This window comes from Lithohypha guttulata, assembly GCF_036872675.1.
Source record: "Lithohypha guttulata strain CCFEE 5908 chromosome Unknown scaffold_3, whole genome shotgun sequence".
Taxonomy (NCBI): Eukaryota; Fungi; Ascomycota; class Eurotiomycetes; order Chaetothyriales; family Trichomeriaceae; genus Lithohypha; species Lithohypha guttulata.
The window spans coordinates 2,238,747-2,263,223 of record NW_027042752.1 but is presented as its reverse complement, the minus strand read 5'-3'; the positions used below and the strand labels follow the sequence as shown (position 1 = coordinate 2,263,223).

General features: G+C 49.5%; 6 protein-coding genes across 6 annotated transcripts in view; 2 read left to right on the top strand and 4 right to left on the bottom strand.

The window, feature by feature from the left end:
- Positions 1 to 2,329: 2,329 nt before the first annotated feature.
- LTR64_004604 (uncharacterized protein) lies at positions 2,330 to 3,535 on the top strand (the record flags this gene model as incomplete). The annotated part of the gene is made up of 2 exons (XM_064898949.1): positions 2,330 to 2,982; positions 3,136 to 3,535. 2 exons carry the CDS (start codon positions 2,330 to 2,332, stop codon positions 3,533 to 3,535), a joined length of 1,053 nt encoding a protein of 350 aa, XP_064754906.1.
- A 1,788-nt stretch (positions 3,536 to 5,323) lies between these two features.
- On the bottom strand, positions 5,324 to 6,532 carry LTR64_004603 (uncharacterized protein; the record flags this gene model as incomplete). The annotated part of the gene is made up of 1 exon (XM_064898948.1): positions 5,324 to 6,532. One exon carries the CDS (start codon positions 6,530 to 6,532, stop codon positions 5,324 to 5,326), a length of 1,209 nt encoding a protein of 402 aa, XP_064754905.1.
- A 3,411-nt stretch (positions 6,533 to 9,943) lies between these two features.
- SEC10 (Exocyst complex component 5) lies at positions 9,944 to 12,622 on the bottom strand (the record flags this gene model as incomplete). The annotated part of the gene is made up of 1 exon (XM_064898947.1): positions 9,944 to 12,622. The coding sequence occupies one exon, from the start codon at positions 12,620 to 12,622 to the stop codon at positions 9,944 to 9,946; it is 2,679 nt and encodes an 892-aa protein (XP_064754904.1).
- A 1,083-nt stretch (positions 12,623 to 13,705) lies between these two features.
- LTR64_004601 (uncharacterized protein) lies at positions 13,706 to 15,421 on the top strand (the record flags this gene model as incomplete). The annotated part of the gene is made up of 5 exons (XM_064898946.1): positions 13,706 to 14,205; positions 14,254 to 14,771; positions 14,819 to 15,194; positions 15,243 to 15,302; positions 15,352 to 15,421. 5 exons carry the CDS (start codon positions 13,706 to 13,708, stop codon positions 15,419 to 15,421), a joined length of 1,524 nt encoding a protein of 507 aa, XP_064754903.1.
- Positions 15,422 to 15,802: 381 nt separating this feature from the next.
- Positions 15,803 to 16,453, bottom strand: LTR64_004600 (uncharacterized protein; the record flags this gene model as incomplete). The annotated part of the gene is made up of 3 exons (XM_064898945.1): positions 15,803 to 16,171; positions 16,225 to 16,334; positions 16,390 to 16,453. 3 exons carry the CDS (start codon positions 16,451 to 16,453, stop codon positions 15,803 to 15,805), a joined length of 543 nt encoding a protein of 180 aa, XP_064754902.1.
- A 3,681-nt stretch (positions 16,454 to 20,134) lies between these two features.
- The window catches only part of LTR64_004599 (uncharacterized protein), a gene marked incomplete at both ends in the record, with an annotated part of 5,728 nt that continues 1,385 nt past the window's right edge, over positions 20,135 to 24,477 (bottom strand). Inside the window, one exon of the mRNA XM_064898944.1 lies at positions 20,135 to 24,417. Coding sequence (XP_064754901.1) covers positions 20,135 to 24,417 — 4,283 coding nt within the window. The remainder of the gene's footprint in view (positions 24,418 to 24,477) is intronic.

The following is a 24,477-nucleotide window of genomic DNA, read 5'->3' as shown; positions in this document are numbered from 1 at the left end:
GCGCACTAGATCGGTCCAGCTGTCTTCTATGCTACCCTTTGACATTGTACCAATTACACCATGTTGCTTCCTTCACCTACGCCTGCCCTTGCTCGAACTGTTCCCCAATCTCAATCTCTCCCTCAAGGTGGCACGGCCTGCCAATGACAGGTACGACACTGCCACCGCGGCCCTCTTAGTGAATTGAACCAGTGGTGCATCAAAATATGCTCGGCATGACCAACTTGCCCACAACCACCGCACGTGAACGTTGACGTGTCTCTCAAGATACCTTTACCGCATACATAACATGCAGCTGGATCAGATGATGTTTCTGAAGCGGCCGTGTGGTAAGAGGATGGTGTCTCTGGAGCCGGCGCAGGTGGCTCCTCGTCAGGTAGCTGGTCCAGCCAACGTTGGACACTCGTGTCGTTGGACAAGCTCGATAATTCTGGTGCAGATATCCCACTCGGTGAGGCTCTTGGGAAAAGACTTGCCTCAGGTCGAAATGATGCCGATGCTACAACCGAAGACGAGGAGGCCTTTCGCAAGCGCACGGTCGAACCTCGAGTTCTGCTTCGCCGCATTCTCATCCGCTCATCGAGTGCTGCTACGATGTTGGAGCCACGATGATGCGCTCGGCCGCCAGCTGATGTTCCGTCTTCATGGTTGTTCTCCGTGGTATCTGGCTCATTTGCGGCCTCAAGCAAGGCATGGCCGTCTCGTCCCATGTAGCTGGCATACTCCTGTCCTAAAATTCTTTCTAGCCACGAAAGAACCAGCTTGACAACACTATCTCGCTTGTGCTGCCAGCAAATCTTGATGTCTGCCATTGCTTTGAGGGTGCGAAGTACATATTTAGGATGCAACTGGCTGCTCAGCTGCCGTCGGAGTGTTTCGCAGTTCGCATACAAACCACGCTGTCGCTTCAACCCTAGTCTTCGTTTGCATCTATGGTGACGGCTATCGGCTGCGCACTTGTATCGAAGAGTCAAGAGCTGATAGAGCTGTCTTGTTGTTGGACCTGCCATATTGTTTTAGAAAGATTTTAAGCTCGAGAGGATGTTCTGTGCAAGGGATTGATATGTACCGGTTGTGGAAGATGAAGTCTGGTTAACATGACAGTCAGATATCTACTCTATTTATCTCACCATGGTAACTCTCGTCTCTCCTGCTACCACCTCATCTGTGCTGAACTGAGTCTCAAGTAGGTACTCACCCTGGTTGCAAGCAACAATGGCTGTATGATTAGAGATCCGAGACTTCTGGCGTCGTCTTTGTTGCAAGCACTCCTGCGAGGCCATTCAATCCCCCAAAACCACTTGAGTCAGAACACACTTCGTCTTTCAAGGTCTCATTCTCTTTCATGGTGGACGACGCGTTTCATGGTCACTCGGTGGTTCACCCATCCATTTATGTTGTCTCAAGCAGGATTTTGTCCCTGAGTGAGAAGTGGTCTTCTGCATAGAGCGTCCTCTGGAAATTAGCTTTAGTCGCTATCTGCGATCTCTAGCATATGGCAGGTGTATCTTGAAGATATGTCAGTACAGAATCGTCCCACTGCATGAAAACAAGCACTGCGGCTAAGATATTTTGCGATATCTGGGTTTCTATCGCGCTTACGTGGGATGAGTTAACGATGAATGTATGAGCGAGGAATCAACCCTCCCGAGCTTCCGGGTGTCGAGCTCCACGGCCAAGACTCTGGGCAGGACCTGACAACGTGAATTGAAAGTATTACCCTTCATATCATACCATCAATCTGAACTTGACACCTTTCGACGCAAAATAGTCTGATACATTCTGAACTTCACGGCGTACACTATTATCCTTAGTCTGAGTTGAGTGTGTCGATTCGTTAAAGTCCACTCAGAATCTCCCGCCACCAGACTTCAGACACTCGTGGACATAGTTTCTGCAGTGTTCAACCCACCCGTTCGTTGTGTCCTGGTCTTTGACATTTTATGAACCTCCGTTATTCTCTTCTGTTCACATGGCCATGGATTAACAGTCTAGAGCTCAGACATTTCTCTTTAAGCCTGTGCCCCAAACATAAGACATACATATGACCTCGAGAACATTATCGTCTGGAGAACGAGAAGTCGTTTGCAAGGTCAAGCCAAGGTTTCGACTTCCTCAGTTGCATTTCGCTTTACCTGCGCGGACCAATTTAAAGTACTGTCGCCTTCGATGAAATTGTCGCTTGGTAGCGGATTCCCAATAGCAAACGCGATGCCACTGCACAATTTACACGATTGGTATTAAAGGTAATGCTATAGACAAGTTGCAGCATTTCCTTCTCTTTTTCATATGCGTCTCTACATATTTTGCAAAGTACGTCCTGCTCAAGATGAAATGTCATGCTCTTTGCGTGATCGGTGTCCTTCTTTGGACCCAGACTAGCACAGTCGACGCTCGAGTCCACTGGTCAGAACTTCTCGGAAGCCTGGGAAACTCTGTTCGCAATTTCATCTCGGTATCGCGCGTCACCTCGAATGGCCAACAGAAATCTCAAGAACAATCTTGGTCAGCCAATTCGCTACGTGAACTGCAAGACGTTCATCAGGCGCTCAACGATTCTCTTGATGCAAGCACAGTATTCGAACCGACATACAGTGCTTACGATTATTTCGACTTCGTCAATTTTCCAGCCGATCCTGATGCTCAGGCTGCCGCGATGGTCAAAACCACGAACTCTCTGTTAGGTGCTCAAATACTTTTGGCCGAGTCGTTGCCCATACTCGATGCTGAATCCATAAAGCCAACACCAGACAATCCATCGTTCCTCCGTTACTTTCATCCAGCTCAACTGACTACAGTTAGAGAAGTTTTGAGCGTCCTGGTGGCGATCTTGGGCGGCCCAACCCCCCCAATCGCCGAGTATCGAAGGTGCCTATACGAGAGATACAGACTAGAAAAGCTTGAAATTTCCTACGGCAAACATCCCGCCCTTAACATTGCAGATCCATGTGCCAAGTGGGGTACAGATGCTTTTAGCCATGAGTATGTGGATGGTCATGGGATACGAAAAAGGACTATTTCACTCTGTCCCCCCTTCTTCGACAAGCACAAAGATTTAACAGCTGTTCAGCCAAGCAATCTTGGGAGAGCAATAGAGATAGGCTGCACCTCAGCGACGGACGAGCCGAGCTATAGTTCTGCAAGAGTCATGATGCACGAACTTATGCATTGGGAGATGGCAACGTTGATAGCATACCCTTTTTTCATTGAGGATGTATTGGTGAAACATCGAGCAGGCTTTGAGACCGCGGCTTATGGCGCCTGGCTTTCGACGATACTCAAAAGATCGGGAGGGGAGTCTGAGCGAACTCCAGGACGAGCGGCTACCACTCTAGACAACGCCGACAGTTATGTCTCTATGATGTTGGAACTTTACTACAAGGTACGAATCAGGACAATCGATTTTCAATGGAAATACTCACAGATTGTGCAGGCCACATACAACCTTCCAGACTGGACAGATCCACCGCCACGAGTCTCCATTGATGATATCCGAGCAGGCAGAGGCAAGGACCCGTGCGGAGTTATCACGTGAGCCGAGTAGTGCAGTGCAAGACTGCCAACGTACTTAGTGCAATGGCTGAGCTAGAAGAATGAGGCTAAAGGAAGTTTTGTCTCATCAGTCCACATTGTACACACTCTATGCCTTCATGTGAGTATTGGTCAATTAGTGCAAGAGAGTTGTTATCACAATCTTTGTGCTTGGGGTTGACGAGGCCGGAAACGTGATGGCTGGTCCAGGAGTTTCGTCTCCAGAAACGAAGTCTTTTATTTTACTAATAGGTTTGCCAAGCCACAACGCACCGCCACATTGAACCGTATGCACTCCTTTCTACGTCGTGACATCGCTCTCTTCCCGTCGATATGCAAGTAAAAATCAGTAGTTGAAGCTCGACACGGCCTGTATCTCTAGGCTCGAAGTCAGTACACACATCTAACCTCCATACACGGCGACCAAGATGGACGACCCTCTCCTCGCATCCTTGTCCCTAACCCATGTCCGCTACGTAAGTACCACCTACTCGTAACAAAGCATCCCTGGCTTCAGTTGAGCAGGCACCACACACACGCCAAATTCTGCAGAACGGTACTTCCCATTCACCACAGTAATCTCCAAAGACACATCTCTAACCTTTCTTTTCTCACAAACAGAACCCAGCAGACCACTGGTCCTACGTCTCAGCATGGCTAGCTCTTGTCCCACAAGCACTCTGCGTCATCTACGTGACATTGATATGGGCGACGCGGGAAGTTGAGGTTCTCCTCATGTTCACCGGACAAATGTCGTGTGAGCTACTGAATTTTGGGTTGAAGCGGTGGATTAGGGAGGATAGACCGCAGCGTGAGTACTGGTTTTTTTTTCTGCCTTTGGGTCTTGAAGTCTATGATTTCCTTCGAGCATGTGTACATATGCTCACTTCTTTGAGCGAACGATACATTAACGAAGGGAGACTCGTCATGCTAGTACTGATATTTGCTGTTCTACAGAAATGCACGGCAAAGGCTACGGCATGCCCAGCTCCCACGCCCAATTCGTCTCCTTCTTCGCCGTCTCACTAACATCATTTCTCCTTCTGCGGCATCAACCATCAACACAGCGTCATCACAACTCACCGCCTCGCTCGAGCACCATAACTGGGAAGACTAGCACCACCACTAACAACTTTGACCCACTAATCTACCCAACCTACAGACAATCCTCCCTCCTCGAACGCCTCGTCCTATCTCTCCTCGCCATCTGCGGCGCCACAGCAGTCGCTGCCTCTCGAATATACTTATCCTACCACACACCTAGACAGGTTCTCGTCGGTGTCATTGCTGGTATTCTATTCGCGCTCTTGTGGTTCATGGGGACGTCATGGTTGAGGACGGAGGGGTGGGTTGAGTGGGGTTTAGATACTTATTTGGCAAGGTTGGTGAGATTGAGAGATTTGATTGTTACGGAGGATTTGCAGGATGCTGGGTGGGGGAGGTGGGAGGCGAGGAGACGGATGATGGTGAAGGGGAAGAGGACGTGATGAGGGAGTGGATGTCCATGACGCTCGATTCGTGTTTTTGTGATACAGTATAGACGAGTGAAGATGTTACGATCAAATCAGGCTCTATTATTTGGTCTATCTTGAATATATAGAAGATGTCTCGCAATGTGATACGTGCTAGCATCACGAATGACCCAGAAGGTAGTTCTGACACTGCATATTTTTCATGCCAAATGCAGTCGTATATCCTGTCAACATGGTTACCTGTTGTTGAACAGGTCGTAAGTAGGCTCCTCGTAATAAAAGTGATCCAGCACCAGTACACAGCCAAATAGAAGCATTGCTTAAGCACCGTTGCCATTATAGGCGAGCCTGTTAGGGCTACCTTGAGCATCCGTCACAACATTGCGTGTCGATAGCGCAGTCAATCGGCTAGCGACAGCTGACGGGCTGGAAAGACCTTCGAGAGCTTGCAGATAGAGAACAAGGCCGACCACGTGTGGTGTAGCCATGGATGTGCCGGAGATAGTGTTGGTGGCAGTGGTAGAACCAATCCAGGTAGATAGAATATCAGTGCCTGGAGCGAAGATATCTAGAACAGTGCCGAAGTTGGAGTATGCTGCTCGAGCATTGCCTCTTTGAATGGCGCCGACAGTAATGGCTTCTGAAGCAGAAGCAGGAGAAGTGGTCGAGGCATCGGAGTCCTCGTTACCAGCAGCAACGACGGTAACGACACCACCATTGAAGGCAGCAGTGACGGCACGGTTGAAGGCGGATGAGAAGCCACCACCAAGAGAGAGGTTGACGGCAGCCTTGTTCTGTCGACCTTTCGATCGGATGTCGTTCACAGCCCATTGGTAGCCATCAAGGATGGTAGACGTTGAACCTTGCTCACCAGCGAAGACTTTGACTGCGATCACACTTGCCTTTTTGGCAACACCGTATGTCTTGGAGGCGATGGTACCAGCGACATGCGTACCGTGACCCACTGTATCAGTGAAAGATCCACCAACGGCATTATAACCATTCGAGGCTCGGCCTTCGAAGTCAACATGAGCAGTGTTAATGCCAGTGTCAACGACGTAGCCAAATGTGCCCGAGCCAGCAGATGTATCATAAACATAACCAGATGTGTTAGGTTGTTTGTGAGAGATGCTGGCTAGACCCCATGTCGAAGGTGACTGAGTAGTGAGAGCGGCAATTGTCCAGATCTGGTCCTCTTCAACCTCATCGACATCATCGCTGTTCTTGATCTGCTCGATCGTAGCATCGTCAAATTGACCAGTGTAAGCTCTCCAGGTATTGATGGTAAACTCTTTCTCAACACCAGTTGTAACATTTTCACCTTCCTGTCGTCGAGCTAGGCTTCGAGCATGTACATCAGAAACCCAGGATAAATGTGAGGTTGAGTCGGCGCCACTTTTGAGAGTGACAATGTATTTGTGAGCCACACTTGGAAGAGTGGATGGTTCGTCTTGTGGTAGAGGGAGTGGGGCAGCGTTCAGGGCTGGGAGAAGTGCCGCCAGGGCAAAAGCAGCTTTGCTGAAATACATGGTTGAATAAACGATTTCAATCGGCTTTGACTCGCGACGTGAGTCGAAAGAGCGTTATAGAGAATGACTGTGGTTAGATTATCAGATGGTTTTGTGATGGAAGACCTTGATCTTGTGATACATGGGAGTTCTTTATACCTTCTCGTGTTACCGTGTGATGGAAGTATCGTTTGTGGTCTCAATTGAGGAGGCTAGAAGCAAGCTACAGCCATAAAGTTAGCACGACGGCAGCGATGGCCAGCCTTTGCACTTTGCGGATGTTTGAGCTGCTCGATCCGGGTAAGCATGTCTTGGTATCTCTTGTCATCTTCCTCACGCATCAATGAGAGGGCTCAAACGACATGAAAGAAGCAGTGTCGAATTTGAAGAAGGGGACGCCAAGGGCAACATGACATTCGGGGCAGGGCACGAAAGAGGCAGGTCGAGAAGAGAATGTCCAGCATCTCAGATAGGTCTGTTATGAGACGCTAGATGCGGCATGTCCGATATGAGCGATCGCATCAGAAGTACTGGCGATGACTATCGTTGAGCATAGTCTCCATGCTGAAGCAAAGCCTGTCTGTTGACGAAGCTGTATGAGCTGGCTCATTGGCCTAAACTGAGCATTTCGGCTGTAGGTCAAGCACGTCCGGGTGGGGGGAAGCTCGTGAGAACATTCAGGACGGTGCCGGCGCCCAAATTGCATTGGGAAAGCATCGATGAACCGCGAGACCAACCATGGTCGAGGTCGGGCATGAGACAGAAGATGGGGATGAAACAAAGCAACGAGGTGGTGCTGCGACTGTGGTGGCTTCAGATGATCGTCTCAACAATGGAAAGGGAAAAGCCCCAGCCGCAGAACTCCACTGCACGGGACATTCGCGCTAGTAACATCCGACGAAGCTTCTTTGAATTCCTATTCGCAGGTGCCTCTGACGCGTAAAGTCCCTGTCTGAAATTACAACAACAGCAGCTTCGCTGTAGAAGCTACACTCACGGTGTACCTCGAAGCGCGGTGACCATGTCCTCGTCACAACGCCGCCATCGCTTTCCACCGGCATGTACATGTCCTCCTGATCCTGTGATTATGATACTTTGATTGAGGCAAGGATTACAATGTAACACATCGTTAAATCGCACTTTTATCAGCGTCGATCACCTTGTGAACCATTAACGGGTGGTTGACAGAGCTCCAGGTTATTGCAGATCATTTGTTTGCGTTGCTGTTGAAACTCCAAGCGAGATTTTGTTACTAGGCTGTAGAGGATGATACTCAACCTCGATTACTCACTCGCATGATCGCAGCAGCTGATCCCTAATACCGTAGGACCCGAAGCAACTGTACAATCTGTCTATGTGCTTCAACGAGAAAATGCAGCCGCGAAAGCGGGGTAGTATGTGTTCAAGGGCAGGTGATTACAGGATGCCAGTAAGAGGAAAACCAGGTGGTGACGACCAGGCAAGAGTGGTACACAACATGGCTGTAAATCGAGCTTTAAAGCAATTAGACAACTGCATGCAGCAAACTGTGGCCGACACGACACGGTTTCCTGGTGCACGTCTCGGTTCTTGAATAGACCCGGTCGATCCAGGTGCCCTTCACGAGTCTCCGCTCCCATCACGACGTCGTTCACAATGAACCAAATCAGTCGAAGTCGCACACCTCAATTTGCAAACTATAGCTACTAATTTCATAGTGCCTAAGCTTCGACCTCATGTATCGAGAGCACTAAACCATCGCCACGAGCTACAGAAGCGTTGTCTTCTTGCTTGAAACGAGAAAGCCCAAATGTCAGGAGGTGATGTCAACAGGAAAGAGATATTGCGAGACGTGGTATATTACCTTACTGATATGTATAAGCAAGGACCCCAGATAGTGTCCGACCTCTACTTGTTCTCGCCGAATCTTGACCTGGAGCATAGTTCATGTGTGTCGAGATCAGCTGTTGGGGAGCAGGCGTTGTAAGAAGGTACTTCGTTCGAGACATACCCAGAAACCCTAGTTGTGAACACGACTCGGAAAGTTGTACGGTGGGCTTTTAAAACAGTTAGTGCAATAAGTCACTGCCTATGACATCGTCTGCGTTCCTGCATTTCGTGATCGAGCTCGTATTTCTAAGCATCAGACAAGCAACTATTTTACCATTTATCGCATCTTCCATTTCGACAATACTATATCGATTCACAAAACGACCACTCGTGTAGATCATTCTATTACACACATATCTTCCCAAGATGTGGCCCTTTTCTTCCGCACCCACCCCAGCGCAACCATTTGAAGGTAAGCAATTGCTATCGAACCACTGAACGGCAAGCACGATGCGCGCATCTTCCTCGTGCTACTCCTGCTTTCAGCGCACCTTTCATGTATCATACAGCAATACATACCCAAGTCCGACGATTCGGTACCCAGGCGCATTCCATCTCGCCCTTGCCACTGTCACACCATCACCCTAACTCAATCTGTTTCACAACGGAACTAATACATTCTCCCAGCGGCAGCTCCCCCTCTTCCAAACAATCTCGCCGCCGACCTCAAACCCTCTACCACAGAGAAAGTAAAACCATGCTGTGTCTGTAAAGACGAGAAAGCCGCTCGGGACGACTGCATGCTATTCAGCAGGTCGGACGATCCTCAAGAGGATTGCAAGGGAATGGTGGCGAAGTATCAGGATTGCATGAAGGGGTTCGGATTCAATGTGAGGTAGCGGTTCAGGAAATGAAAGAGGAACATGGATTGTCTGATTGTCAAGATGAAAAACACGACTCGAGGAAGAGGTGAAGGAGAACAGACAGACCAGCGAGAAATTACTGGCTATACAAGCACAAAGACAATGTGTTGTTAAGTCATCTCTCCAGCGATTTCGGGAGAGCTAGTTCGTCGGCATGACACTCTCGTTTTGAACACGCCACTCCTACGCATGTGACATGGTCAAAACACTATGATGAGCACCGAGCGTTCTATCTGGTATGTCACAAGCGGAAGGTGTATCCACATAAGAGAATTGCTTGAGATGGACACTTGACGAGCTGACGGTGACTGAGTCGCTGTTTGCGCAGTCGAGAACGGCTGTAATCTTTGGCTGTGAAGTGCAGAGCCGCGACGAGGAGGCTGTCAATGAGCGGTAGTGTAACAAAAGAGTTGTTTGTATATTAGTGCACAAAACTAGACTGTAAAGTACTATCTCAACTTCTACGAGAGCTGATTATCCCATTTTGAATTTGTGGTGGTATCACTCATCGCGATAGTATAGTGATACATCGGCACCGTTCTATTAACTCGCAAATCTAATCCTGAGTACCAGAGAAACTCCTCCTCTGCTCGTGACTTCTTAGCAAAAGACCGACCTCGACCGTCCCGTCCCCACCAACGCCAATCCTACACCCCAACTCCTCCAGTCCACTCACAGAATCCTTCTCACTCAAGCCTCCCTAAAGCCCATACAGTAGATTCTGCATCCCAACCTCCATATAATCCTCCCTCTTCAACAAATACGGCCTCAAATTCTCTCTATTCACAGTCGCAAGTGCGCTTCCACCAACATTATCTCCTGCACCGTTGGTCTGTGCGTGATTGCCGTCTCTGCCCTGTCCGTTGGTTTCTTGACCCGTTGTCGCTCGTCCACCCCTAATGCGCTCTTTGATGGCTTCGGGCTTGAGGACGAAGAGACTGCCTACTTCGACGAGGACTTCGAGGGTATTGTTGTATTGTGAGCCGAGATCCCAGGAGCGCAAGAGCTCGACGTAGGCGCTGATGTCGCGGACGAGCATGATTGCGCCGAGACGGTTGACTTGGTATTTCTTGAAGTGTTCGAGGAGTTGAGAGCGGAATTCGCCTGCGATTTCGGTGAGGAGATTGGTGAGATTTGAGCCGCCGCCGGAAAAGGTGGATTTGGAGGACGTTTGGAAGGAGGACAGGAATTTGAGGATGGCAGCGCAGGTTGGTGTGGAGGATTGGGCGAGGGCGGCGTCGGATTCGGTTTCTTTGGGGCGGAAGTCGGTGCGGGATTGGTTGGTGAGGAGGCGAGTTGTCCAGTTGAGGACCGCGTCGATGGTTCGTTGTTCGATAATGTTGATGTGGTCTTCCATGCGAAGTAGGGATGTGCGAGCGTTCTTCTCCATGTCTCGTCTGATTGTGAGGGATGTCGACGCAAGTGGTATTAGTAGTGTGTTCGTGCACGACTGCATTAGGTGCATTATACTGATTGCTGACTTGAGGCCAACTATGTATGATAGATCTGGTGCGTCTCGCTTGGCGTTCTCAGCTGTAGATGCTGCTTCAGCTGCAGCATCGAGAAACAACTCGATGTAATTTTCGCCCATATTGCGAAGAAGCAGGTTGTGAAGAGCTGCAACGTCCTTTGGTGTTTCTGAGCCGCCGGAAAGCTCGAGTCCTCTACGTACACCTTCAGCCAGCCATTTGAGCATACGCTTCGCAAACTGTATATTGAGTCTTCCGTCATTCTCGGTCAAGTCGAGTTCGGGATTGTTCTTGGAGGTGGTTGTGTCGTCTGCAGCAGTGTTCTTAATTCCAGCTACTGACAGTAGGATACGTTTCTGTGTGATAGACATGGATTCTAGGTTGAGTGATTTGACATACGCATCGGTCGCTTCACGCGCTGAACTGAGCAATTCTTGACCTCGAGAGCGAAGAGAAGCCAGGTATGTTTTCGGCTCTTTCTGTCGACGGGAATGGAAAAGCTCAAATTTGAAGAGGAGTGACCGGTATAGTTCAGACAAGTTCTGCTTTTCCTTGTCGATATAGGCACTACCTCCGAAATAGGGTGTGAATAGTTCGTCCACTTGCTGATCCAGCAACTGTGATGTTTGAGAAGACACAGGATCTGGATGTTCAGTCAAACCATGCGCCTTGAGGTCTTCGACTAATGTGTTGATTGAGTTCCTTGCGGCTTGCAGCAAACGAAGATAAGCAAGGGTAGACTCCGATTCTGCTTTGTCGAGAACAAGTTCTAGCCTTTGTTGTAACGACTGCTGGAAGACACGCTGAATGAATTTGCCCGACACTTGCTCTGGATTTGGAAAGGCTCTCTTGATTATTTGCGACTCTTCCTGGACCACGACTCTGACCTCGTCTATCAACGATTGTAGTCCTGGCTCGACTCCTGGAAGTTCAGCGTCAGGGTCTGATAGTCTGACCCATGTCTCTTGGTCACCACCAATCTCGTCAGTGACCAAATTGCTCCGGTCAATGAAGAACTGATGTTGGTTCACGAAAGCAGCTTGGACGGAGGCGCCGCCATTGAAATCCTGCAAGACTGTAGCACAGTTCTTCATCTCCTCAAAATTCTGTCTTCGATAGAAGTCATCGAACAGCTTCAACATATCGTTCTCGAGAGTCTCGATGAACTTCTCGATTATCTCCCGCGTGTTGAAATGTCTGGCGCCTGTAACACCGTTTGTAACTCCATTTGTTTTTTGATCGCCTCCACTGAGACTATGACTTCCTGGATCCAACCTTTGACTGATGCGCAGTAGTTGTTTTGCTATCCTTGCTGACCGTATCTTGCCCTCTCCTGTGCCTGACCTTCTCAAGTTCTCTAGGAGTGTCACCTCGCCACGATTGCTGACTTCATCCCAGCATTGGATCAGAAAATGAGCGTCCATGGCCCTTCTCCTTTGTCTGTCCAGCTCCTCCAACTTCTTTCCGGTTTCGACAGCAATATTGCCTCCCCATTTCCCTCCCCGATCGGAAGTAAGGTTCGAGTCGAGCTGCTGAAAGCTGTTGACGGTCCTATTGAGCTTCCTGCCCAGTGTTTCAACATTTGAAGCGTGCTGCGCCTCTGCTCGCTTGACTGCACCTGAAAGCTCTGTCTCTTTGACTTCTAGCTCTTCTGACAGCTCGTTCAGACGCTTCGAAGCCTGCTCAAAGGCTCGAATAAGTGGTTTCGCATCGAAGGTGTTGGGTGTCGGTCCCTGCGATCGACGTGAAGGTGGCTGTGCTTCGTCCGTTAGAGACTCAATAAAGTCCTTGACTATGAAGTCTTTGCTCGAGAAATTGTTCAGAGTGAATATAGGCCCCTTGCCATAGAGACTGCGTCCTCCCTGCTCCATCGTGTCGCCATTGGCAGAAGTATATGGGTTGCCTGCCATGTGAGTGCTTACGGTGGTGTTGAAGGGATCATGGTCAGACGCAGAGGATGTGCACCACCAACTTGGGACAACCTCTGGGATGTCACAGATGCAGACTACACAGTCGTCTGGTATCAGATCACTTCGCGAGTATCAGGCATTCAAGCTGCTATACTATTTCACATTTCCGCGCAACTTAGGTGTAACAGGCATGCCTGTATAAGCATTGAAGGCACCGAGCCCACCTGAAGTTGGAGATCGCACCACTCGCACCTACTAATTTCTACGGCATACCGCGCCACATACGAGCGCATTTTCGGCTAAACTGCCCTGAATATATTGTCACAAACCTCTACTCCAGCTTGCCAGCGCTTTGAAACAACTTAAATTTGTGATCGCAACTCAGCTTCGTTACTGCGACAATTCGATCTACCAGCACATAACGTTGAGTTGCGATGCCGTTGTTGCGCATTCGGCTGATATCTGCAACTGCTTCAATCTCATGTCCATTTCGATATTTTGAATTCGCCTGTTGCTCGACAAGTTATGCTCGGCAATACTCGAATGGCCATACCTCTCGAAAAGACTCGAACTTCTAGAACTCGAGATTCTGTACATTACTATGCCGCGATTGGCTGCTCCAAATATCTATGCAAAGGCCTTGGGTGAAGACCGCGAGTTCGAGATTCTCGAACCGCACTCTCGGAATCTTGCATGCACGAGGCAGTCCCCACATCGCGAGCTGGAGTGAACCAATGAAGTGTGTTAATCGTTGCAGACATCCTTCCACATCGACACCCTCCCCACAAATGTCTGAGGGGTAGTCGCTTCGTTCTGGTTAATGATTGATCGTTCTATCGATGCTTTGCTGAAGTCTGAAGCCTCTTTACGTGACCTGATGTCAATAGCGATGTCGCTGAAGGTAATCCGAGTGTGCCCGCAGCTGCTCGTGGCATTAGAATGTCTTCAGTCGTGCTTATACAAAGCCTTGCTCATGTTGTGATCCTGTGCGATACGCTGACTCTGCTAACCGTCTCATAGTTGCGAACTCGAAGCATCGCAACCCCAACCCTCTTATAGCATACATACTCATTCTAGTCCAACATGGCTCCTGCCTCGAAGACACTCAAGATTGACGGAAAGGACATCAGCATACCAACCGGCCTCTTCATCAACAATAAGTTTGTCGAAGCTAAAGAGAAGGCTGTCTTCGGCATCGAGAACCCAGCCACTGGCGAGATAGTCATCGAGGTTCAGGAAGGACGAGCTGACGATGTCGATATCGCAGTCAAGGCTGCCAGAAAGACCTTCAAGAGCAAAGAGTTCAAGGAAATGAACCCTGCAGGAAGAGCAGCCCTCCTACACAAGCTTGCAGATCTTATGGAGCAACATAAGGACGAGCTTTGCGCTATCGAGATGCTCGATACTGGCAAGACACACAAGCAGGCCTCGAACCTCGATGTTCCTGGTTCAATTGGCACACTGAGATATTATGCTGGCTGGGCAGACAAGATCTTGGGACAGGCCTCCTTCAATGTGCCAGGCACTTTTTCGTACACTAGACGAGAAGCTGTCGGAGTTTGCGGACAAATCATACCATGGAAGTGAGTTGACCACTCCGTCAACTGAGATGTAAGCACTAATGGTGACAGCTTTCCTTTACTGATGTTTACCTGGAAGATCGCTCCAGCATTCGCCTGCGGAAATACCGTCATTATTAAAGCGGCCGAAGCTACGCCACTCTCAGCCCTATACATGTGCCAGCTGATCAAGGATGCGGGCTTCCCTGCTGGTGCCATCAACTTGATTAACGGCTATGGCAAGAATGCAGGTGCAGCGATTGCTAGTCATATGGGCATCGACAAGGTCGCTTTCACCGGCTCGACTGTCACTGGAAGAGCTATACTCAAAGCCGCTGCATCATCGAACCTGAAGAAAGTCACTCTCGAGCTTGGCGGAAAGTCACCCAACATTGTGTTCCCAGACGCTGATTTGAAGAAGGCAGTGGAGTGGAGTATTTGGGGAATTAACATGAACTTTGGCCAGACCTGTCACGCGGGAACACGCATCTACGTGCATGAGGACGTATACGACGACTTTATCAAGACATATACCGAACGACTCCAGAAGGTCAAGGTCGGAGACAATTTCAATAAGGAGGTCGACCAAGGTAAGTAAATCACGTGACTAATTGCTCAACTTTGCTAACATATTCAGGTCCGCAAAACAGCAAAATGCAATACGACAAGATCCTCAGCTACATCAAATCTGGCCAAGACGAAGGTGCAACACTACACCTAGGCGGCAAAATAGACGAGATCGCGCAGAAAGGAGGAAAAGGCTATTTCATCCAGCCCACAATCTTCACAGACGTCAAGCCAGACATGAAGATCATGAGAGAAGAGATTTTCGGTCCTGTCGTGGCGATATCGAAATTCAAGAGCGAGGAAGAAGTTATCGACTTTGCGAACGATACCTCGTACGGTCTAGCTGCTGGCATCCACACCAAGGACTATGAGAGAGCTATTCGCGTGACAAGCGCGCTCGAAGCTGGCACCGTCTGGGTAAATATGTACAACTTTGTGCATTGGAGGTATGTCAATGTCTCGTCGGCATCTGAACATCACTGACCTCATCGCAGCATGCCTTTCGGAGGTTACAAGGAGAGCGGTATTGGTCGGGAATGTGGCGATTCTGCCTTGTAAGTATATCCGACACCATCCAAGATTGTAAGCTGACGGTCGTGATAGGGAGAACTATACTGAAATCAAGACGGTGTACTTTAACATGGGCCTTCGAGCACCAGATGCTCTAGATTAAAAGACAGGTGAATCGTGGAAAAGATCTTTTCCTCCATGTGTATAGCAATGTACAAAGTACGGTTGAATGTCTGTTTAATTCAACGTGTGCCAGTTACGTCATTCAGCTTACAGTACTTATCGCCAGCCGTATGGAACTATGCCATAGATCGTATGCAGATACATGCACAAGCAAAGACATGTTATATAATGAGCTTCTCAGTGCTCAACAGTTGTCACATCATCCACTACCATCAAGGCAGCACAATTCTAAGACTGCGAACGGCTAATTTTCAAAAAGGAATATGAATTGGTTTCAGAACTTTTGATATTGTTCGTAACAGCATTACATATTACTTATGTACATACAACCACCTCTCAGGGACATAACCCTTCAAGCCCCCTATGCGAGCTGTCCTCGCACGGCTCCTGGCACAGCCAACGACGAGTGTACATCAGCAAAGAAGCCAGCTGGGTTCGCCTCAATCTGCGAGACCTGGAAAGCAGCACCGGTGTCAACGCCGTTTGTGCCGTTGATACCAGTTCTGAAAGGACCCTTGATGCAACCGATGGAGTTGGCGTATTGCTCGTTGCCCACTGGGTTTGGGAAAGCGATTCTTGGTGGGCCAGATTGGCCTCTTGCGGCTTCGTGAAGGTGGGTTGCGGTGATGGCTGCAGATTGGTAGTTGCCTCGGAAGCCGTTGAGAGTGATGTTGAAGCAGATGGTGTTGGTGTATTTGTTCAGGCCGAAGTTATAATATCCGATGGCGCCCTGGGAGTGAATGTCAGAGGGAATAATGAGGGGAAAGTATGGGAGGTACTTACAGCTAGGCCGCCAGTGGGTGTGGTGCCGTTAACGACTTGGTCTGGTGTGGCTACCACTGAATAGGTGGAGGTGAACTCGAATGGGCCATTCTTGCCACCTTTCCATCCAGCTAGAAACTGGTTAGCAAAGGATAGACAAAAGTCGGAGAATTAGGAAGGACATACACCATGGTGCAGCTGAGACGGCTGATGCGCAAGTGGCGGCAGCGAAGACAGTTGAGAACTTCATATTGATTGATGTGGTTGTGTTTGAAAGATTGTTGGAATTAGCGAACGTGTAGTAGAACGACTGACGGCTGTTGCTCTTGTTACTGATGTGTGTTGATGAACTATTGTGGTTCGAAGTAGGGCAGCATGTCCCTGTTATATACACGTTCCGTACCAATCTGGTCGATCTTGTCTTGCAATAGCTCCTCACAGCCCAAGCTCCAAAAGCTAGGTCGCCAAGTGCTGTGACAAATTGGCTGGCGACGCATAACAGCAATACACATCATCGCTCATCTTGGAAGTGAGTAAGTGCTAAGGTAATGTTCGAACCAAACATTAGCTCCAGCTTGATCACAACAGTAGCGGGCAATTCGCCAGGCACTAACCACACAACAAGAGATTCCGCCCTGTAAAGGAAAGAAATTAAGGTAGTCAATAGCTTGTCCTGATCTTGGCGATGGCGAGCCAAGCTTCTGTCAAAGTGGACGAACTCTATCGACAGTCACCCGACTTGTTATGCTTTTCAGAGTGAAATTGTGTGATTCCGGAATCAGATGTCTCAGAACACAGACACACATGTTGGTTGAGCTTGACGTGCCGCAAGGAATTGCTAGCATTTCCATTGTAGCCATATCGGAAGGAGGTCTGATAACCACTGGGTTCCTTCGGAAGCTCTCCTGAAATACATGCGTAGATGAGCTATTTCCCCGGCTTGTCTGGAGAAGACGGACGACAAGGCGACGTACCTTAGCTATTCGCCGTGAGCTTGCTTTCACATTAGGTAAACTTTGGACAAGGTAACCAACGCGGAGAATTGAGCGGTTCGATCGACACAGCAGATTGAACAAGTGACCCCAGGCGACAAACTAGCGGCGACCGTTGGGGCTGTGCTGTGACAGTGATCCTGACTTGCACGAAATGAAGAGAGAGAAGAGGAGAAAGGGCACCTTTCCGGCAGCGATGGTCTAGACACTGGACGATTATGGGCATGGCGTGGCCTAGGAAAGTAGCGCACCTTCCTCTTTCGAGACTCTTGGCGGTACGTTGCCTGCCAAGAATGATGTCGTGGCGCAAATCCCAAGACGCTAGTGATTTGCAGTGCCTGTCATCTGCCCCTGCGTCGATCATCTGGGGTTGCGAGATTCAAGCTCCAGCGAGCGGTTCCGTGCCAATATACACGAACCCTTCTTCCAGAGATGGTGTCTTCTTGTTCATGTCTTTAGCGTCCGGGAATTTCGAGGTACTGTTGAACGGCTAAATACGTAAGGTGCAGAAATGTTGTGACTGATTACATCAGAGGCGCGTTGTTGAAGCTCAACAGTGGTCGCGCTTGCACGTTCAGTAAGCAGACCATATTTTGTGCACATCGCAGCGAATCAGATGTGTGTGAATACACACGCAAGGTGGTCTTGAGCTTGAGAATGAGTTTGCCTAATATCATTTCGAAGGGGCTGAGCTCTTGAGAGCTTGCACGCTATACAGCTGTAGCGCATCATCCACGGAGCACAACCGCGGTAGTCATGGCCATTACGTCCATGGTTGACGCTTGAACCACTTCTGCTGTCACATTCTTTGCCTGCAAGATATGTTCAGATGTGTACAGACTTCTTCGACTGTCGAAGGACAACCAGTGTGTCCAGCGCCCACGCGCCCGTGATTTTGACTTGCTTCTGAAAATGCTTGCGATAGGGGGCGCAATCCATACTGGCCAACCACATTTTGGCTGACATTGCTGACGGCTTTCCAGTGCATCGCAAAGACGTCACTAAAAACTGTCGTGAGTTGGCGTCAAGCCTGAAACTGTATCTTCACCGCTGGTCATTGTTACCGCAAACTCTCCAGCGCACGCAAGCCATTGCGCGACACGTAGGTGGTTCGACATCTTCTTCGCGGACGCTTTGTGATCGGTTAGGCAAAGAAAGCAAGTGTCCATCTGTCAACGAACGTGCGCCGACTCTGGGATCAACCAGATGACTCCAGACAGTCAGGTAACAACGTGAATGTAGGGCGCATCAATCTGAACAGTTGGTGCTATTAACCACAGCCATGATCTGTTGATTTTCAGCTCAGCTTTCAAGAATCATATTTCGAACAGTACAGCAATGCGCGCTACATATTGACACAACAGGCCTTACTCCTCACAAATTTCCTCATATTGTACCTCAACACTGTTTATGGCGAACCAGTGTAGACCTGCTGAAAGAGCAGACAAGACCTCGAATGGTTCGCCATGAATAGCAAATATATCACAATATCTTCAACGATGTTTAACGCGATGCTTTCGAGACAAACTAATATCACGGCGCGTCGATCATGCCCTTGCAATCCCGAAGTTCAGACCCAGCGCCTGTCGAAGAAGGTGAAACCGCGATTTCCATGCGAACATCCCGCGCAACGAGCTATCCAAAACGTCCCCAAGTGACATTGGCTTAGCCTGTGCAAATGATTCGACGTGCTGCGAGCCTGATACAGCGCGGGAACTCCACCAAGTGTACAACAACCTTGCCCACACCGGAGGACTGACGAGACAACATTGGTGCAATTCTATCTGATAAGGCCACATGGCAATACCACATTCTTGCAAACTAGTGTTGAATAAAAACAAATCACAGGCTGCAAGCGCCTTGCATATATGAGTGACATGTATCTTTTGCACACTTCAGATTCGCCGTGTAGCGTCATCATGCACTTACATGGTCTACGTGGCACATACTACTAATCCGACTAATATGTGCAGAATATGCATCGTCACACTCATCTGAGTACGCATATCCTTCAATCATCCCTAAACTCAGCCTGCCTATCCACTCGACCTTTACACTCCATCAGCAAACTAACCACAACATACCAAACCCTACCTTCCAGCCTCACTATTTCAACCACACACACCTATATCCTGTATCTCCTTTCCTACCTAGACGAACCACCCTCCCTATCTCCCTCTATCCCTTTCAACATGCCCAACGAGAACACGCCGAATGAAGAGACCCCTCCCCAAGGCTAAACCCAAAACGCCCGCAATTAAAAGCACTAAGCCGATCGAGCAGCCGACAGTCTACTCGCCATGTCTCAGAACAAACCTGCTCCCCGGCCCCTTGAGAAAACATTACTGCGCAGGCTGCAGGGGAGGCGAATAAGGAGAAGTCATCTGTATGAGTGGTTGAGATCAGGATCAGATCGCTGTTGTGGATGATAACGACGAGCTTGGATGGATTGCTCGAGTGTAAGCCTTTTTCATTATATGAATCTTGAAGTATGGGAAGCCAAGTATGTTCGTGGGATGCGAAAAGCGACGCGTTCCGCAATTGCTAGGCAATTTGTTGTGCGCTGGAGGGACGGAATTGAAGGTCGTAAACTTACAGTATGAGCGGTGGAAATTGGAGATGAAGTGTTCTTGATCGCAGACGAGTACAGATGATAACGAGGAAGAGGATGTAATGCTCAGGGACAAATCTGTTCCCATGTATGTTTCTGGCAATGGAGGGGAAATACTCACTCGAATACCGTTCTAGATCGCACCATATTTTGATGGCAAATCATTATGGGACGCAAGTAGAATATATATTGATTAATCATTTCAATATCGACAGTTAAGAGATTTTTACATACAGAATCGTAGACTTGAAAAGGAGATGAACTATGTAAATGTACAGATATGTTTAATCTGCGTGTCCCCCCGCGTCATTGGGCTCCTTGGAGCATACTATTGGGACTGAGCGTGGGATGGATCGCCCGATCCACCTGCTCCGGTGGCACCACTTGCACCACCCGCACCACCCGCACCACCCGCGCTATCTGCGCTGGTGGTCTGAGCAAGAACAACTGGGCTGTTGGCTACATCAGCTGCCACAGTAGCGGCGTCCTGATCAGTGTCGGATGGAGAACCTGAGCGGTATTCGTCCCAGCCGCCATCGTCAATACCCATACGGATATAGTCAAGATCGAGGAGAGGGATGCTGGCATCAGGCTGGACATAAGTAGATGGATCGAAACCTTCAGGGTACGACGTGTCAGTTGTGCCAACACTTCCGTCCTGGTCTCCGCTCTCCTGTCTCTTTTTCATATCAACTGGTGGGCAGTAGAAGTCAAAGTACAGATAGGCAGGACCGGAAAGCTCATCTGGAACGTAGAAGAAGCCACCTGCTCGTGCCCATCCATCTGTAGGGTCTACAAGACTTGGAATGGCTGGACCCATGACAGGAATGTTGTTAATGAGGACATTTAGTTGGCAGGCATCATTGTTCAGAGCATAGGTTGGAACACGGTACTTGTATGCCATCCAGTAAGAACCAGTTGCAAGGTTGTCAATGATTTGACCAAGACCAGCAGAGCTGTCACTGCCATCATTCCAGGCGGGTGACAGTCTCACATAGGTGCTACCATCGTAAGCTGGCTCATTAGGCGTGTACAGGCTGAGATCTGGGTGATTGTCACCATCTTGTCTCTTCTGTGGGCTAGTCGCGCCGAAGGAGGAACCGGAACCAGAACCAGCCGCTGCAGAATCTGAACCAGCTGAACCAGCTGAGGCAGAAGAAGGATCAGTGCCATCGAATGGCGCGCCACCTGCGACTTCAGTAGACGTGTTGAGGGTATTGATGTATGATAAAGCTTCAGTATCGAGTTCAGGGCCAGCAACGCCACTAGGTCCCCAGTACAACATTGCACCATTGCCACCGACATCCCAGCCAGAGCTGCCACATTCAACCGAAGGATTCTTGAGTAGCTGAGCTGGTGCTGTTGGCTCACAGCTGTTGATAGTGAATGTGCTCGTAGCAGTGTTGACCAGTGTGGTAGCAGGTACTGTTGCCTCAGGCACCGTAGTGTAGACAACAACAGTCGCCGTGGCGGTGACTGTGCTGGAAACGATAGATGTAACATTGACAGGAGTTGCCTTCCAGCTGCAGGCCTGAGAAACGGCAGCATCACTGTAGTTGGCCAGAGCTGCTGGTGTCGAGATTGGCACGGCTTCAGTTGTTCGTTTAGCCAGTCGCTGCCAATTTGGATCAGCAGAAGTGATGGTGATAGTAGTCGGAACGGTGGTCCAGGTCTCGGTCGTACCAGAAGTCAAAGTCCCTTCAGTAACAGTCGCTGTGTCAGTCTCGGTCACTGTAACAGGGACGAACTCGGTTGTGACAGTCGTAGTGTAGCCGAGCAGAGTTGAGCAGAAATCAGTGAAGCCCATAGCGTTGATGACAGACGCTGCTCCGAAAGCCTGAGTCATGTTGTCGGTAACGTTCCATGATTGCCATAGAGTGCCATTGTCGTTGGTGACATTGGAAGGAATGTTGGTAAAGTTGAATCCAGGCGCACTAGAGTTGAATGCTGGACCAGTGAAGTTGAAGCCAGGTTCAGTGGAGTTAGCATATGGCGAAGTGAAATTGTACGCTGGTGCAGTGAAGTTATACCCTGGTGCAGTAGAGTTGTAGTCCGGTGCTGTAAAGTTACCACCATGTGTGCTGTTGCCTCCGAACGTGCCATTCGATGAGGGAATATCTGAAGGCGTCAGAGTCGGTTCAGCCGCTACTGTCGTGCTAGAAGTGGCAGTATCGTCGAGGAAAGTGGTTGTCAGACCATCGGTACTGGTGGTTGACTCTGAAGTGCTCGACGAAGTGGGGACGCTATCGACACTCGTGGTGGTGATGCTGGTAGTGCTTGCTACTGTCGTGCTGGAGCTCATATCAGTCGTTGAGGTTGTCGCAACCTCCACAATATCTGACGTGGTGGTAGTGGTTGTTGAGGCCTCAGCGATGTCCGATGTGGTAGTCGTTGTCGTGACCTCTACAATGTCCGATGAGGTCGTAGTCGTTGAAGCCTCGACAATATCTGATGTAGTGGTTGTGGTCGTAGTCGTGGTTGTTGCAGGATCTACGATATCCAGTGTTGTGGTCGTGGATGTCGGAGCATCAGTAGTCACAGCCGTCGTGGTAGATTCCGTGGTGGCGACAGTAGTAGTCAGGATAGAGGTAGTGGTAGAAGATGTGTCAATTGAGCTCGTAGTTGTGGTAGTGGTAGTGGCTACAGTGCCCGAGGCTGACCTAGCTTCGACAGTAACAGCCTGGAACCCATCCACGGCACTTGGAGCAGACTCTTTGGCGGCAACGACAGCACCTTCTTTGACGTAGAAGCTTGCAGTGCTTAGACCGAAGTCCTGGTTAGAAAAGCCCAAGCCTGTACCAGAAGTTGACCATTCAGTACAGATAGCTGTCGCGCATGCGGCTTCGGAGAATATCTCGAAAGCCGAGTAATCTAAGCCATCTGCCGGAACACCCACATAACCATCATCGCATTCGAGGAACCCGTTTGCAGTGATGGAGAATTCGGTAGCGTCATCTTCTTCGTCAACATAAGTGATCACACCGCCGTTAACAGCCATGTACAAAGAATCTGTCGAGCGCTTCATGTTTGACCCATGGAAGCTGACGATGATTCGTGTTTGTACTGGACCAGGACCCATAACACTTGTGGTTATACCAGCATGCGGAGAAGTGGTAGATGGCAGAGTAAAGGTAGAAGATATAGTTGTGATTTGGATATTAGAGGATGTAGTCATATCAGCCGAGAGAGAAGTTGTGGTAGTAGAAGTCGTAACAGCATCAACAGCCTCTGAGGTAGTGGTTGTCACTGGTATAATGTCGACGGTAGTGGTCATCGTGCTAGTAGATGTACCCACGTTCTCTGTGGTCGAAGAGCTCGTGACGACAGCTTCAGGGAGGTCTGATGTAGTGCTGGATGCCAGTGGAGTTCCTGCAGCCACTGTTGTAGTTGTGCTGGTAGGCAGAGCATCTACACTCTCGGTTGTTGTGGTCGTTGAAGCCCCAACAATCGAAGTCGTGGTAGTCGTCTGGGCTTCTAGAGTTGTCGTGTCGACAGTGGATGAGGAAGTGGTACCAAGCGCTGCATCTGTTGTGCTCGAGCTAGAAGTAATCAGATCAGAAGTGGACGAGCTAGTTGCGATTACTCCTGCATCAGTTGTGGTTGAGCTGCTGACGATTGGGTCATTTACGGCCAGAGTGGTCGTAGTAGTGACGGCTGCAGTTGTAGTAACAGCACCAAGCGAGGACGTACTGGCGGAGGTAGTTACAACAGAAGTCGTGCCAGTAAAAGAGAAGCTAGAAGAAGTGCCATCAAAGACTGGTGGAAAGACAGATCTAGACGTCGTTGTGGTGACTGGAGATGGTCCGTTGACGACAGGAGAAGTTCCGGCAGGTGTCGTTGTGCCAGACATGGTGCTCGAGCTTGTAGATGTGCCAGCAGCAGGTACAACTGCCGTCGTCGACGAGGTCGACACGCCGACGACTGGGGTGCTAGTAGATGACACGGATGGGCCATGGACGGTTGTCGAAGTTGCAGGGGTACTGGTAGAGCTTGTACCTGCCCCTGTGGAGCTGGTTACACCAGTAGTCGAGCTGCTGAGGCTCGGGGTCGTACTGACCGAAGCTGTGGTAGAGATACTCGTGGTTGGTTGAGCAACTGCCAGAGATGTAGTGGTGGTTGTCACGGCACTCGTTGTGGAGCTGCTGGCAGCTGGAACGACAGTAGTCGTGCTGGATAGAGCTGTGCTGGTAGAAATTGTGGTTGAACTTCCTACGATCGGCTGAGCAACGTCCAACGTTGTGGTCGTGCTTACAGTGGTAGTCGGTTGGACATTATCCAGCGAAGTAGTGGTAGTTAGAGTGGAGGTACCGACTACCGGAACGGCTGAGGTCGTGCTGTCTAAAGTTGTGGCCGAGGTGCTGGCAAGTGGCTGAGCACCACCTGATAGCGTGGTCGTTGTCGTGACTGAGCCATCGACGAGTGGAGAAAGCGGAGTTGTGCCCACTGAAGTTGTAGTCAAGCTGCTGGTGGGTGGTTGAGCGACATCTGACGAAGTAGTGGTTGTAGTGGAGCTGCTAACTGCTGGAGCGCCTGTGGTTGTGCCTGCCGGTGCATCTGAAGTTGTACCAGCTGAAGTTGTAGTTGAAGTGCCTACAATCGGCTGGCCAATCTCTGACGAAGTGGTAGTAGTCGTAGTAACGCCTGGGACTTCTGGAACGACTGAAGTCGTGC